This window comes from Lynx canadensis, chromosome B4 (genome assembly GCF_007474595.2).
Source record: "Lynx canadensis isolate LIC74 chromosome B4, mLynCan4.pri.v2, whole genome shotgun sequence".
Lineage (NCBI taxonomy): Eukaryota > Metazoa > Chordata > Mammalia > Carnivora > Felidae > Lynx > Lynx canadensis.
Window position 1 is genome coordinate 82715374 of NC_044309.1, and position 16238 is coordinate 82731611.

Sequence of the window (16238 nt, forward strand, 5' to 3'; positions counted from 1 at the left end):
CCTTCTTTGAATTCTGTGTCTCCCTCTTTGTCTCCCACTTGTGTTCTCTCTCTCTCTCAAAAATAAATAAACATTAAAAAAAAAAAAAAAAAGAGTTGTATGCTCTTCTGACAGAGCCTGTCAGGCATCCCTCTTTCTTTGATCTTACTAAAGCTTTATTTTGGCTATATAGATGTGAATTTCTTTATTTATACTGCTTGGGACTTGTTTGGCTTCTTGAATCTATGGATTAGTGTCTTTCAACAATTTTGGAAAATTCTCAGCCACTATTACTTCAGATATTGCCCTTGTTCCATTTCCCCTCTTTTTTCTTTTCTGATAGATACGTGTTAGAAGTTTCTTACTTTGAGGCACCTGGGTGGCTCAGTTGAGCCTCTTGATTTCTGCTTGGGTCATAATCCCAGAGACATAGGATCCAGCCCCACATGGGGCTCCTCTCCTGGCTTGCTCTCTCTCTGGAAAAAAAAAAAAAAAAAGAAGTTCTTACTGTGTTCTTATGTCTCTTTTCTTTCACATTTTCCATCTCTTTTTTTTTGCTTTGTGCTGCATTCTGCATAGTTTCCTTTTTCTACATTCCAGCTTATACTTCCTGTTTTCTGCCATGTCTATCTGCTATTAAATCTGTCTACCAAATTACAGTTTGTTAAGATTTTTATTTCTGGAAGTTCTTTTTGGTTCTTTTCCAGATCTGCTTGATCAGTTTTATAATACCTTTATTAATCGTTTTAATCTTTCTTTTATTTTAAAATTATATTTAATATACATATTTATTTATTTTAAAAGTTTATTTATTTATTTTGAGAGAGAGAGAGAGAGTACAAGCAGGGGAGGGGCAGAGAGAGGGAGAGAGAATCCCAAGCAAGCTCCACGCTGTGAGTGAGGAGCCCACCATGGGGCTCAGTCTCATAAACCATGAGATCATGACCTGAGCTGAAACCAAGAGTCACACACTTAACTGACTGAGCACCCCAGGTGCCCCTTATATTTAGCATACACATTTTGTATTATATGTCTTATAATTCTGGTATCTAATGTCTTTGTGAGTCTTTTTCTGCTGTCTATTCATTTTGCTGGCTCTTGCATATAATGCTTTGTTTCTTTGTGTATTTTGATTTGTGACGGTGAACTGCAATTTTTCTTAGTAGCTCTCTGGTGATTCCCTGTAGTCTGACATGAAGATTCCTCCAGAGAGGATCCATGTTTCCTTCTATCTGGTGTCAGGCACGCTCAGAAGCCATGACCATCTTGAATTGAATCTTGGCTTGATGTTTTGGACTACCCAGGTAGTGGGCATTTGGCTGCAAACTCTCATGAGGGGTGGCTTGTGGTTACGATTCTTCAGTGTTGATTCTTGCCCCCCTCTCCACAACACCAAAGTTCAAGACAGACAGGTTTTTTAATTTAAAGTTTATTTATTTATTTTGATAGAGAGCGAGCGGGGGAGAGGGAGAGGGAGAGAGAGAGAGAGAAAGAGAGAGAGAGAGAGAGAGAGAGAGAGAGAATCCCAGGCAGGCTCTGCACTTTCAGCATGGAGCTTGATGTGGGGTTTGAACTTCCAAACCATGAGATCATGACCTGAGCTAAAACCAAGAGTCGGGTGCTCAACCAACTAAGCCACCCAGGTGCCCCAAGACAGTTTTACTTTCAGTCCCTGGAAGGACTTTCTGTCTCACTCTGATACTGATAGCATAACCATTAAAAGTCCCAGTTTAATGAAGAAAGTGTTTTTTATTAGGATTCCTACCTTAGGTGGGTCCTGGACCTCATATCTTATTGTGTATGTTTTTTGAGACCATACTGAAATTCACATTTACACTGGTTGGCAAATACCCTCGAATCAAAAGTGGGCATCGATATTCTAGTTACTCTTTCTGGATTCCTGCCTTTTCTTAGCTTTTGGCCTGACCCATTTTACTTTCTTGTTAACTGATGTATTTCAGAACATTAAAAAATATATTTTATTTAACGTTTTTTGTTGTTGTCAGCAGGAAGATTGATCAAGGTAAATAGTTCTGTCAATTTTGCCTGAAACTGAATTCCTGCTTTGACTTCGTTTTAGGACTCTGGGGCCTGGTCAACAACGCAGGCATTTTTCACCCACTTTGCTGCACTGAGTGGCTGAAGATAGAGACCTACGTGGATGTCCTCAAAGTGAACCTCATTGGTTTGATGGAGGTGACCTTGAGCATGCTTCCCTTGGTGAGGAAAGCACAGGGGAGAATTGTTAATGTCTCCAGCATTCTGGGGCGAGTTGCTTTCTTTGGAGGAGTTTACTGTAGCTCCAAGTATGGTGTAGAAGCCTTTTCGGATGTTCTGAGGTAATGTTCTCTTTTTCTTTCTTTCTTTTTTCTTTTTTTCCTGAGGTAATGTTCTTAAGTTAAAACAAAAGCAACTGTTGAGCACCTTAAATATGTCTTAGGCATTGTGATAATTGCTTTTACCTACATTATCTTATTTCATTACTCCCAAAATCTTGATTTGTAGATACTATTACTAATCTGGCTTATATAGGAAACTGAGGCTCAGATTCAAGTCTCTTTCCTAAAGTTCACCTGCCGCAACCAGCACTTGGCAGAACTGTGTTTTGACCCTAGGTCTTTGTGTCCTGCCACCACATCATAGTTTAATTCTCGAGATTTTTCTTTAATAAAATTTCATTTCTTAAAAAAAAAATTTTTTTGTGTTTATTTATTTTTGAGAGAGAGAGAGACAGAGTGTGATCCAGGGAGGGGCAGAGAGAGAGGGAGACACAGAATCTGAAGCAGGCTCCAGGCTCCAAGCTGTCAGCACAGAGCCCGATGTGGGGCCTGAACCCACAAACTGTGAGATCATGACCTGAGCTGAAGTTGGACGCTTAACCGACTGAGCCACCCAGGCACCTCAATAAAATTTCATTTCTGAAGAGAAGATAACTGTCTTCTTTCCCCCCCAAAGTGAAACTGTCATTGTTTCTCCACAGTGACTCTCTTTTTCTCCGGGTGCTCATCTGCTTTACTCTGTATATCTTTCCTTTATCTAAGAACTTCTTCTCTTAGAACTTCAGTTTGCCACGACCCCTAATGGCCCTGCCTCTACCTCCTGTCTCTTTTTCATGCATTGTTTCAGCCTTAGTCCCTCTCTATCAGCTGGTTCCTTTTTATATTCCCTGTACATTTTAGTTCCTAAGAGAGAGGACTCTATTAGCTGTGTTCATTTTCTGTGTGTGCCAGGTGACCTATTACATGACATTTTCGTGCACTTATTATGTGTCAGGCACTGTTGTAAGTACTTTATATCTAATAAGTCATTTATCTTCTTTGAAATCCAATGAGGAAGGTATTATTATTATTATTATTATTATTAAAATTTTTTTTTAACGTTTATTCATTTTTGAGAGACAGAGAGAGACAGAGTATGAGCAGGGAAGGGGCAGAGAGAGAGGGAGACACAGAATCTGAAGCAGGCTCCAGGCTCTGAGCTGTCAGCAGAGAGCCCGACGCGGGGCTCGAACTCACAAACTGTGAGATCATGACCTGAGCCGAAGTCGGACGCTCAACCAACTGAGCCACCCAGGTGCCCCAAGGAAGGTATTATTTTTATCCTTATTGTATGTATGAGGAAGCTGAGGCACAGAGGTTAATAATTTCCCGTGGTCATAACATAGGTAGTAATAGGCAGAGCCACTCTCCAGTCCTAAGTGGGCTTTCCTCTCATCAAGTACCCTCCCTGGTCCAGTCAGCTGTGGACATGATGGTGTAATCATGTGGCACAAAATATTGCTGCACAGGGCGCCTGGGTGGCTTGGTCAGTTAAGCATCCTGCTTTTGATCTTGGCTCGGGTCATGATCTCACAGCTCATGGGATTGAGCCCCACATAGGTCTCTGCACTGACAATGCAGAGCCTGCTTGGGATTCTCTCTCTCCCTCTCTCTCTGCCCTTCCCCTGCTCTCTATCTTTCAAAATAAATTAATTAAAAAAAATATTGCTGCTCAGATTCCCCTTTGTCGGGGCTAACTTTAGAACAGTTTCACACGTGGAAATGAGCACATGTGAGAGAGAGGGAGACACAGAATCCAAAGCAGGCTCTAGGCTCTGAGCCATCAGCACAGAGCCCAACTCAGGACTGGAACTCACTAACTGCGAGATCATGACCTGAGCCGAAGTCAGACACTTAACTAACTAAGCCACCCAGGCGCCCCTATTTTTTTTTTTTAATGTTTATTTATTTTTAAAAGAAAGAAAGTGTGAGTGGGGGAGGAACAGAAAGAGAGAGAGGGAGACACAGAATCTGAAGCAGTCTCCAGGCTTTGAACTTGGGACCAGTAAGATCATGACCTAGGCCAAAGTCAGATGCTCAACCGACTGAGCCACCCAGGCACCCCAGCTGTGAATATTTTAGGCACCATGTATTAGATTTCTATGGCTGCTGTGAATTTTGTTTAGAATTCTGTTTTTTTTTAATGTTTATTTATTTTTGAGACAGAGAGAGACAGCACAAGCATGGGAGGGGCAGAGAGAGAGGGAGACATGGAATCCGAGGCAGGCTCCAGGCTCTGAGCCATCAGCACGGAGTCTGATGTGGGGCTCGAACTCACGGACCACAAAATCATGACTCAAGCCGAAGTCAGACACTTAACCGACTGAGCCACCCAGTCACCCCAGAATTCTATTTTTTTAAGTATTCTCCACACCCCACTTAGGGCTCAAACTCACAACACCAAGATCAAGAGTCTCACACTCTATTGACTGAAGCAGCCAGGTACCCCGTGACTGCTATAATTTACAGTGTCTGAAAACAACACATATATATTCCCTCACAGTTCTGGAGGCCAAAATCTGAAATCAGTATTACTGGACCAAAATCAAGTTGTTGACAGGGCCAGCCTCCTTCTGAAGGCTCTAGGGGAGAATCTGTTCCTTGCTTCTTGCACTTCTGCTGGCTCTCTGCATTCCTTGGCTTGTGACTGCATCACTCCAATCTCTGCCTCCATGGTCATGTTACCTTCTCTTTCTCTGTTGGCCTTCAAATCTGCCTCTGCCTGTCTTATAAGGATAATTGTGATTGCACTTAGTGCACACCCAGATTATCCAGCATAGTCTCCTATCTCAAGATCCTTAACTTAATCTCAACCACAAAGTCTTTGCCATACAGGGTAACATTTATAGATTCCAGGGATTAGGACCTGATACTTTTGGGGGCTGTTATGTAGCCTACCACATGCCATGACTGGTAGATATCTCTTATAATATACATATTGTATTATCTGCCTAGGAAGGGAATAGGGAAATAACTGAGGAAGTTACATGAGTTGTTACCATGTGATGAGCACTTTGCCTGGCTTCCAGTTTAACTGACATTTTGTTTATCTCCATGGGGCTGCTGCCTGCTGATATACCGCCACTCACAACTGGTTTCTCAAACCCCTTGACTCATTCCCAGACCAAGAACAAAGACCTGTCCATCCAATATTCAAATCATGAATTCCTTTAGAAAATTCCAGCATGCCTTAATTGTGCTAAGGCTGAACAGGGAAAGGAAGTTTTGTCCCACATATGAGTTGGAGTTTTAAAGGGAATGTAGATGTTGTGGTGTGATGGGAATCACAGTGAGGAAGCTACAAGGGGAAGTGAAATTTTAGGGTGGCTTGCATAGCCCTCCCTCTTTCCCAGCACACACAGGTACCTGGAGAATCTTTCTCACATGGAAGGTTTTAGATTTTGCTTTGATAAGGTAGGCTCTTCCATTAGAATAGTGGTTTTTAACCTTTAGGATGCCTCAGAGCCACCCGGCAGGCTTATTCAAACACATTCGCCCCCAGATTTTCTGACCTAATAAATCTGGACTGGAGCCCAGTAATTTGCGTTTCTAACAGGCTCCCAAGACGCTGAAGTTGCCATTTATCTGGGGTGCACAATTTGAGAACCACTCTCTGCTTTAGAGGGTCATGATGCTTTGTGTTCTATATTCTTATGGACCATTATTTCAAAGATTTCTCCTTGACATAGCTTGGGCTTCATCTGCTCCAGCGAGGCTACTTGAACCTCTAGATTAGGGAACACCCCTTATCACTGTCTGCTGAACACCTAGAGTATACCTCTCCTGTGGTGCACAATGCCATCCTACTTCTGGTGAAGGCAGTGCTTAGCACAGTGCCTGCTACATAGTCAGCCCCTGATCAATATTTTGCAACTGTTTGTTGAACTAACTAACATGAATATTCTGGAATGACCAATGACTTGCAATTTTAATGCCCATATCATATTCTGTTAATGTTCTCTTGGAGTCTTAGAACATATGGTCATTTTTCAGAGGCCCATGCTTTTGTGAGTACAATTCCTATTACCTGCTACTCCTCTCTTCCCCTTTCTTTACTTGGAAATCTCCTCTTTATCCTTCAAGGCTCACCTGAAACATTCTTCCTCATTGAAGCCTTCCCTGACTCCATCAGAAAATCTGTGTACCTCCTGCTCTCTGCTCATGTAGCCCCTGGAATACCTCTGCTTTATAATTCTTTTGAGTTGTGTTATAATTATTTGCTTACTTGTTGGGCTCCCTTACTGGGAGATTTTTGAGGCAAGCAACTGAGCCTTAATTTTCTGAGACTGTCATGTAAAATACTTAGCACAGTAGCTGCTCTAAAAATGCTAATTTTCTTTATTATTCCTTGTATTCTGCATGGCTTGACTGTCTAACATGTGGTAGGTACTTAATAGCTCTGTGAAAAGAGGGGCTGTAGAATTGAATGGTTATGGCAGTTTATATAATCATGTCCCAATTTTTGGACCTAGGGATATTTAAAATTTTGGTTTTTTCCTTTCCATTTCTTTATCCTTTAAAATATTCAGTAGAGATGTTTTTATAACCCATTTTGTTTTGTTTTGTGTTGTGTTGTTTCCTCCCTGAGAGCATTGAAATGTGCTGTCTCTCAATCAAGAGTTAACTCGAGGGTTTTTATTTTCAGGCGTGAGCTTCAACATTTTAGGGTGAAAATCAGCATCGTTGAACCTGGCTACTTCAGAACTGGAATGACAGATCTGCTGTGGTCCTTAGGGAAAATAAAGCAAGCCTGGGAAGAAGTCCCCGCGCATATTAAGGAGGCCTATGGACAGAAGTTTTTTGATGCCCGTGAGCTTTTCTTTTCATAGGATAATTGATAACCTTGCATGAGAAAGGGGAAAGAGGGTTGGTGGGGAATGATTGGCAGGCTCTGAGAACTGAGAACTAAGAACTGTTTAAGGAAACAAAGCCTTCCTGGGACCAGAGGGATTTGAGAAGGTCCCAGGGCTCTCATGGTTGGCTTGGTGATGAGGAAGAGGTTATATTGACAGCTTAGGGGCAAGCTGCCTTGTGCTGCCTTGTCACCTACAGGCCTGGCCACCTGAGCACTAGGGAGGTATTACATGGTTAGAGACATAGAACTTCTGGGTCTCGAGAAAGGGGTGCCCCTCTGTAGTTTGGCAAGGCTGGCGTGGGAGGTCTGCACAACTGAAATACAGTCTTTTTGGTAACAAAGGGCCCAGCTACAACTCCATTCTTACTGTGGGAGGAGGGTGTGTGTGTGTGAGTAGAGGGCAGTGGGTGAGAGCCAGCTTTGCAGGGCCCTATTGACTGTGTCCAGAGACTAGAAGTCATGTGCAGGCCTTAGCAGCATCATGGGAGTGAGATGGTTCAATTTCTTGTAAGAATGTCATCCTTAGGACCTGGAAGAGGAGGCAGTTTGGGGGTAAAGGCAAGGCAGTCTTCTTAGTAGAAGTAAGTCATGCACATCAATATGGGGTTTCACCTTCTGGGGAAAGCGATGCTTTTTCTTCAAAGAAGTCAGCAGCTTGCCAAGGCCCAAAGCAGCAGCTCTCCTTTCCATTTCATGAAAGGATCCTGCGATGGGTGGGTAGCAGCAGCCCTGTCACTGGCTTTGAGTGATATTGTAGTCCAGAGAAAAGAAGGCAGACAGAAGACTCCCAACCTACAGCACTGTCTTCTGGCCTAAGAGGGTGACCATTAACACAGGAGAGAATTGGGTCAAGAAAAAGCTGCACAAAACAGCGCTTGAGCCTCTCAGAACTCATAGCAGGCCAGGGCACCACAGTTCCTAACATGCCAGAGGGCCAGCTACTGTTGTAAACTTTTCCCCACCTAAGGTTTTCAACTGTGTATTAGGGAATTTTTTTCTCTTGTAGATATATAATAGTTTGACAATAGAAATGAAGAGGAAAACAGAATTTATTGTAGTGACATTATGTAAAGTATATATGGATATAAAAGGATATATGTATTTCATGATTTAAAAGGAGTTGAGAGGTGCCCGGGTAGTTTAGTCGGTTGAGCGTCCGACTTTGGCTTAGGTCACAGTCTCGTGGTTCTTGAGTTCGAGCCCCACGTTGGGCTTTGTGCTGACAGCTCAGAGCCTGGAGCCTGGTTCAGATTCTGTGTAATCTTAAGTGTAATCTTCTGTGTAATCTTAAGTGTAATCTTAAATTTTCTGGTTCCCACATTAAAAAAAAAAGGAAACTGGTGAAATTAATTTTAGTAGCACAGTTTATTTAATCCTGCCTATCCAAGATACTATGATTTTGGCATTCATTTATTTATCATCAATGAAAGGTTGTTAATAAGGTATTTTATATTCTTTTTCTTATTAGTCTTTGAAACTTGGTATGTATTTTTTTTTAAGTTTATTTACTTAGAGAGACAGAGAGAGAGACAGAGAGAGAGAGAGAGACGGGGCAGGGCAGAGAGAGAGGGAGACAGAATCCAAAACAGGCTTGGCACTGCCTGCCCAGAGCCTGACTTGGGGCTTGAACTCATAAACCATGAGATCATGACCTGAGCGAAAACCAAGAGTCGGACACTTAACCAACTGAGCCACCCAGGTGCCCCAATATGTATTTTATACTTATAGCATATCTCAATTTGGATGCTAAATTTTCCTAGGAAACACTTCATCTGTAGATTAATAAAATTTATAGTTGCCAGCAGCGTTATTCATAATATCCCCAAAGTGGAAACAACTTAAATGTCTACCAACTAATGAATGGGTAAACAAAAGGTCATATAATGAATATAAAGTCATATAATGAATATAGTCATATATGTATATATATATATATGTATATATATATATATAGCCAAATAATATTCATTATATATATATAATGAATATTATTTGGCAATAAAAAGGAGTGAAATACTCATCCATGCTACAGCATGGATGAAGTTTGAAAACATTTTGCTTAGTGAAAAGAAGCCAGTCCCAAAAGATTACAATGTATAATTCTATTTATATGAAATGTCCAGAAAAGGCAATCCCCAGAGACAACAGGTAGATTGGTGGTTGCCTAGGACTGGTTGGGTTGGCAGAAAATGGTAGTGACTGCTAATAGGTACAAGTTTTCTTTTAGGGATGATGAGAATGTTCTAAACTTAGATTGGGTGGGTGGTTGCACAATTCTGAATATACTAAAAGTCATTGGCTTGTACACTTTATTTATTTAATGTTTACTTATTTATTTTAAGAGCGAGAGAGAGCAGGGGAGGGGCAGAGAGAGAGGGAGACAGAGAATCTCAAGCTGACAGCGCAGAATCCGACGTGGGGCTCGAACTCACGAACTGTGAGCCAAAATCAAGAGTCTGACGCTTACCCAACTGAGCCACCCACACACCCCAACTTGTACACTTTAAATGGCTGAATTTTATGGTTTATGAATTATAACTCAATAAGTTGTTAAAATGTTTCCAGTTGCAAAAGTAGATTCACATACCTATGTTGTTCCAAAAATGCTAAAATGTTTTCCAATGATGGAATTGAGGTTTAAAATGAAAATGAAAATTTAAAAATTCAGTTTTTAGTCATACTAGCTATATTTTAAGTGCTCAGCAGCTGCATTTGGCTATTGGCTGCCACTGGGAAGTGTAGGTCTGATTAGCCTAATCCTTGTAGAAATTAAATGTAGTTAGACTTCTGTGACTGTATAAAATGAGCTTAACATTAAAATCCAAAGAATAAGATTGTTGACCACCATTTCTCTTTTTGGATACAGATCACAATGGCGTCAAACAAGGGCTGTTGAGATGTAGCACAAACCTGAACCTGGTCACTGACTGCATGGAACACGCTCTGATATCTGTGCATCCCCGTACTCGATATTCAGCTGGCTGGGATTCTCAGTTTTTCTTCATTCCTCTGTCTTATTTACCTACGTCACTGGCAGACTACATATTGACTAGATCTTGGCCCAAACCAGCCCAGGCAGTCTAAAGAAAACTGGTTTGATGGCTCTTGAAATGAAGAAGACAGTCTGAAATTGATCATTAGTGTCTCAGTAATCCTTATTAGGAACTAACATGTTTATAGTCTAGATATCCAAAGCTTATTCCTTTAGGTGATGAATTTTGATTACTTTAAGCATTTTTTGATGAGGATATTTCCAAAATGCATCATTCTTCTTTACCTTATTAAACAGAGTAGACTGAAAACAATTCAACTTGTCTTGATGTTATTTCTTTATGTAAATGAATACTTGTTCTATGCCATGGTACACTATTGCTCAAGGACTATTGAGAAATACATGGGCCTGTTTATCCTTACTTGAAATTGATTTGTACTATGGTACTTTTTTTTTTTTTTTTAAGTTTATTTATTTATTTTGAAAAGAGCAAGGGATGGGAGGGACAGAGAGAGGGAGACAGAACATTTGAAGCAAGCTTTGTGCTGACAGCAGAGAGCCTGACATGGCTCAAACTCACAAACCATGAGATCATGACCCAAGCCAAAGTCAGATGTTTAACTGACTGAGCCACCTAGGTGCCCCTGATTTTCAATTTTTTAAATCAAAATAATATACACATACATACTTAAATGTTCAGTTAATACTCAAAAGCTTAAAAATAAAAAATATCAGTTCCCCACCCTTCATTGCTGCTCCTCAGAGGTAAATGCTTTCAACTTTTAGCTATTTCTTCTGCTATAACCTCTATATTTGTAAATAATATAGTGTCCGTTTTTTAAATTTAAATTTTAGTTAGTTAATATACAGTGCAATATTGGTTTCAGGAGTAGAATTCAATGTCTTATCACTTACATACAACACCCAGTGCTCATCACAAGTGCTCTCCCTAGTACACATCACCCATCGAGCCCATCTCCCACCTACCTCCCTCCATCAACCCTTAGTTTGTATTCTGTCATTAAGAGTTTCTTGCAGTTTGTTTCCTCTCTTTTCCCCCCACCCTTCCCATATGTTCATCTGTTTTGTTTCTTAAATTCCACATATGAGTGAAACCATATGGTATTTGTCTTTCTCTGATTATTTCACTTGTCATAATACATTCTAGCTCCATCCATGTTGTTGCAAATGGCAAGATTTCATTCTTCTTGATGGCTGAGTAATATTCCAGTGTGTGTGTGTGTGTGTGTGTGTGTGTGTGTGTGTGTGTGTGTATCAATCACATCTTCTTTGTCCATTCATTAGTTGATGGACATTTTGTCTCTCTCCATAGTTTGGCTATTATTGATAATGTTACTATAAACATTGGGGTGCATGTACCCCTTCAAACCTGTATTTTTATATCCTTTGGGTAAATACCTAATAGTGCAACTGCTGGATCATAGGGTAGTTCTACTTTTAGTTTTTTGAGGAACCTCCATACAGTTCTCTAGAGTGGCTGCACCAGTTTGCATTCCCACCAACAGTAAGAGGGTTCCCCTATCTCCACATCCTCGCCAACACCTGTTGTTTCTTGTTAATTTTAGCCATTCTGACAGGTGTGAGGTGTGACAGGTAAAGAACTGATGTTTTTTATTTTTAAGCTTTTGAGTATTAACTGAATGTGTATATTATTTTGATTTAAAAAGTTAAAAATCAGGGGCACCTAGGTGGCTCAGTCAGTTAAGCATCTTTGGCTTGGGTCAAAAACCATTGTGGTTTTGATTTGTATTTCCCTGATGAGGAGTAATGTTGAACATCTTTTCATGTGTCTGTTAGCCATCTGGATGTCATTTGGAACAGATGTCTTGGAAAAGTATTCATGTCTTCTGTCCATTTCTTAACTGGGTTGTTTGTTTTTTGGGTGTTGAGTTTGATAAATTCTTTATACATTTTGGATACTGATGCTTTATCAGATATGTTATTTGCAAATATCTTGTCCCATTCTGTAGGCTTCCTTTTAGTTTGATTGTTTCCTTTGCTGTGCAGAAGCTTTTTATCTTGATGAGGTCCCAATAGTTCATGTTTCCTTTTGTTTCTCTTGCCTTTGGTGATATGTCTAGTAAGAAGTTGCTGTGGCCAGGGTCAAAGAGGTTGCTGTCTGTGTTCTCTAGGATTTTGATGGTTTCCTGTCTCACATTTAGGTCTTTCACCCATTTTGAATTCATTTTTGTGTATGGTGTAAGAAAGTGGCCCACTTTCATTCTTCTGCATGTTGCTGACCAGTTTTCCCAGCACTATTTGTTGAAGAGACTATCTTTTTTTCCATTGGATATTCTTTCCTGCTTTTGTTGAAGATTAGTTGACCGTATAGTTGTGGGTCCATTTCTGGGTTTTCTTTTCTGTTCCATTGATCTATATGTCTGTTTTTGTGCCAGTACCATACTGTCTTGATGACTACAACTTTGTAATATAGCTTGAAATCTGGAGTCATGATGCCTTCAGTTTTGTTTTTCTATACTGTTATTTCTTGATTTATTAATTTTAGACATTCTCAATTGATTTTCTATTGAGGAAAATCCTGTTCATTTTCCTATTAGATTATATAAAGGCCACTTTCTTGGCCATTTCCCCTATCCCCATATTTTAAATATAATTTTATCTCATTTTCAGTCAAATTAATAGTGTTTGCATTGTTAAGTGAATATTGCTGGTTGTTTATTCAAGTATTTTTCCTTTATAGTACCATTTTTTTTTGTTTTTCTTAGAGTTAATTATTGCCTGCTTTTTTACTTACATGGTTTTTAATTTAATTTTTTGGTTCTCTCAGTTGTCAGAATTCTATCAGTAGTGTTTTTAGATAGTTAAACTATAGAATTATTCATTCCATTTCAACTGATTCAATACAGGATCACCCTTTGATTTAGTCATCATGTCTTTGTAGTCTCATTTAATCTATAATAATTTCTTAATTAAATCTTTTATGATACCTTTTTGAAGAGTACTAGGTATTTTCTAAAGCATCCCCCCATTTGCATTGTATATTCTGTCCTCATGATCAAATCCATTTTATACATTTTGGCAAAGATGACACAGAAGTAATATTGTGTCCCTCTCAACGCATCATATCAGTGGGCAAAGATGTCAGTTTATCTCATTGGTGCTGTAGTTAAGTTTGAACCCTTGGTTAAAATAGAGCCCGCCAAGTTTCTCCACTATAAAGTTAATTTTTTTTGTAATTAATAAATAATATGTGAGGGTGTTTTGAGATTATATAAATGTCCTATACCTCATCAAATTTTTACCTGCTAATTTTAGAATTATTAATGTTTCTTTTAAAAATCAGTTATTACTTTGATGATTATGAATGGTGACTTTAAATTCCCTCATTACATCTGCATTTACAAGCAAGTTGAAATTTCCATCTCCTTTATTTTTTATTATAAAAATGGATTCATGGATTCTTATTTTATTCAGTTAGTTATAAACCATTTCTGTCATTGTTTCATATTTTTAGAATTCCTATACCCATCCAATGATAACAAATATCTACCAGTTGGGAGTTTGATTATTTACTTGTGTTGTTTTGTCTTTAAACTATATAGTTTGTAGTTTCATATGTAGTCAAAGTACTTCTTCCAAACATTAATTTTCCCCCATTCAGTGTTTATTATTCACTTGAAATATAGTTTGGTGTATTTTTTTCTTGTTAGTATTTATCTTTTCTCCCCTTGCTTGCTCATTGATTTTATTTTTTGAGTACATAAAACATTAACATGATTCTGAAGTCAAACCTTATAGTGAGGTAAATCTCAGACATTATATAGGAACTGTAATTTTTAAAAATGTTATCATTTGTGTTGCAATAGCAACAACAAAAATATAAAATACCTAGGAATGCTTTATTTATTTATTTATTTATTTATTTATTTATTTATTTATTTCAGGTAAGTTTTTTTTTTAATGTTTATTTTTGAAAGAGAGAGAGAGAGCACGCACTAGCAGGGGACATTTTGACAATATTTATTCTTCCAAATGAGCATGGAATATTTTTCCATTTTTTTGTGTCTTCTTCAATTTCTTTCATAAGTTTTCTGTGGTTTTCAGTGTATATATTTTTCACCTCTTTGGTTAGGTTTATTCCTAGGTATTTTATGGGTTTTGGTGCAATCATAAATGGGATTGATTACTTGATTTCTCTTTCTGCTTCTTCATTATTGGTGTATAGAAATGCAACTGGTTTTTGTGCATTGATTTTATATCCTGTGACTTTGCTGAATTTATGGATCAGTTCTAGCAGTTTTTTCGTGGAATCTTTTGGGTTTTCCATAGAGTATCATTTGGTCTATGAATAGTGAAAGTTTGACTTCCTCCTTGTCAAGTTAGATGCCTTTTATTCATTTGTGTTGTCTGATTGCTGAGGTTAGGACTTCCAATCCTATGTTGAATAACAGTGGTGAGAGTGGACATTGTTGTGTTCCTGACCTTAGAGGGAAAGCTTGAGTTTTTCCCCATTGAGGATGATATTAGCGGTGGGTCTTTCATATATGGTTTTTATGTTCTTGAGGTGTGATCCTTCTATCCCTACTTTCTTGAGGGCTTTTATCAAGAAAGGATGCTGTATTTTGTCAAGTGCTTTCTTTGCATCTATTGAGAGGATCATGTGGTTCTTTTCCTTTCTTTTATTGATATGATGTATCACATTTGTTGATTCACAGATATTGAATCAGCCCTGCATCCCAGGTATAAATACCACTTGGTCGTGGTGAATAATTCTTTTAATGTATTGTTGGATCCGGTTGGCTAGTATCTTGTTGAAGATTTTTGCATCCATGTTCATCAGGGAAATTGGTCTGTAGTTCTCCTTTTTAGTGGGATCTTTGGTTTGGGAATCAAGGTAAGGCTGGCTTCATAGAATGAGTTTGGACGTTTTCTTTCCATTTCTATTTTTTGGAACAGCTTCAAAAGGATATGTGTTAACTCTTCTTTAAATGGTTGGTAGAATTCCCCTGGAAAGCCATCTGGCCCTGGACTCTTGGTATTTTGGAAGAATTTTGATTACTAATTCAATTTCTTTACTGTTTATGAGTCTGTTTAAATTTTCTATTTCTTATTTAAGTTTTGGTAGTTCATCTGTTTCTAGGAATTTGTCCATTTCTTCCAGATTGCCCAATTTATTGGCATATAATTGTTCATAATATTCTCTTATTGTTTGTTTTTCTGCCGTGTTGGTTGTGATCTTTCCTCTTTCATTCTTGATTTTATTTATTTGGGTCCCTTCCTTTTTCTTTTTGGTCAAACTGGCTAGGAGTTTATCAATTTTCTTAATTCTTTCAAAGAACCAGCTTTTGTTTTCATTGATATGTTCTATTGTTTTGTTTTGTTTTTTTAGATAGCATTGAATTCTGCTCTAATCTTTATTATATCCCATCTTCTGCTGGTTTTGAGTTTTATTTGCTGTTCTTTTTCCAGCTCTTTAAGGTGTAAGGTGAAAGGAGACCTTTATTCCTTCTTTAGGAAAGCCTGGATTGCTATATACTTCCCTTTTATGATCGCCTTTGCATCCCAGAGGTTTTGGGCTGTGGTGTTATCATTTTCATTGGCTCCTTGTACTTTTAAATTTCCTCTTTAACTTCTTGTTTAGCCCATTCATTCTTTAGTAGGATGTTCTTTAGTTTCCAGGTATTTGTTGACTTTCCAAATTCTTTCTTGTGGTTGATTTTGAGTTTCATAGCATTGTGGTCTGAAAATATGCATGGTATGATCTCGATCTTTTTGTACTTATTGAGGGCTGATTTGTGTTCCAGTATGTGATCTGTTCTGGAGAATGTTCCGTGTGCACTTGAGAAGAATGTGTATTCTGCTGCTTTAGGATGAAATATTCTGAATATATCTGTTAAGTCCATCCCGTCCAGTGTGTCACTCAAAGTCATTGTTTCCTTGTTGATTTTCTGTTTAGATCATCTGTCCATTGTTGTAAGTGGGATGTTGAAGTGCCCTACTATTATGGTACTTTATCAATGAGTTTCTGTATGTTTGTGATTAATTGATTAAATATTTGGTTGCTCACATGTTTGGGGCATATATGTTTACAATTGTTAGAACTTCTTGGTGG

The 16238-nt window shown here is 38.6% G+C and overlaps 1 protein-coding gene across 4 annotated transcripts in view; it reads left to right on the top strand.

The window, feature by feature from the left end:
- HSD17B6 (hydroxysteroid 17-beta dehydrogenase 6) overlaps nt 1-10457 on the top strand; it is a 49481-nt gene extending 39024 nt beyond the window's left edge. For all 4 annotated transcript variants that reach the window (XM_030322952.1, XM_030322951.1, XM_030322953.1 and 1 more), the window contains exons 3-5: nt 2060-2318; nt 6943-7106; nt 10019-10457. In XM_030322952.1, coding sequence (XP_030178812.1) covers nt 2060-2318; nt 6943-7106; nt 10019-10236 — 641 coding nt within the window. In that variant the 3' untranslated portion in view covers nt 10237-10457. The remainder of the gene's footprint in view (nt 1-2059; nt 2319-6942; nt 7107-10018) is intronic.
- The last annotated feature ends 5781 nt before the right edge of the window (nt 10458-16238 follow it).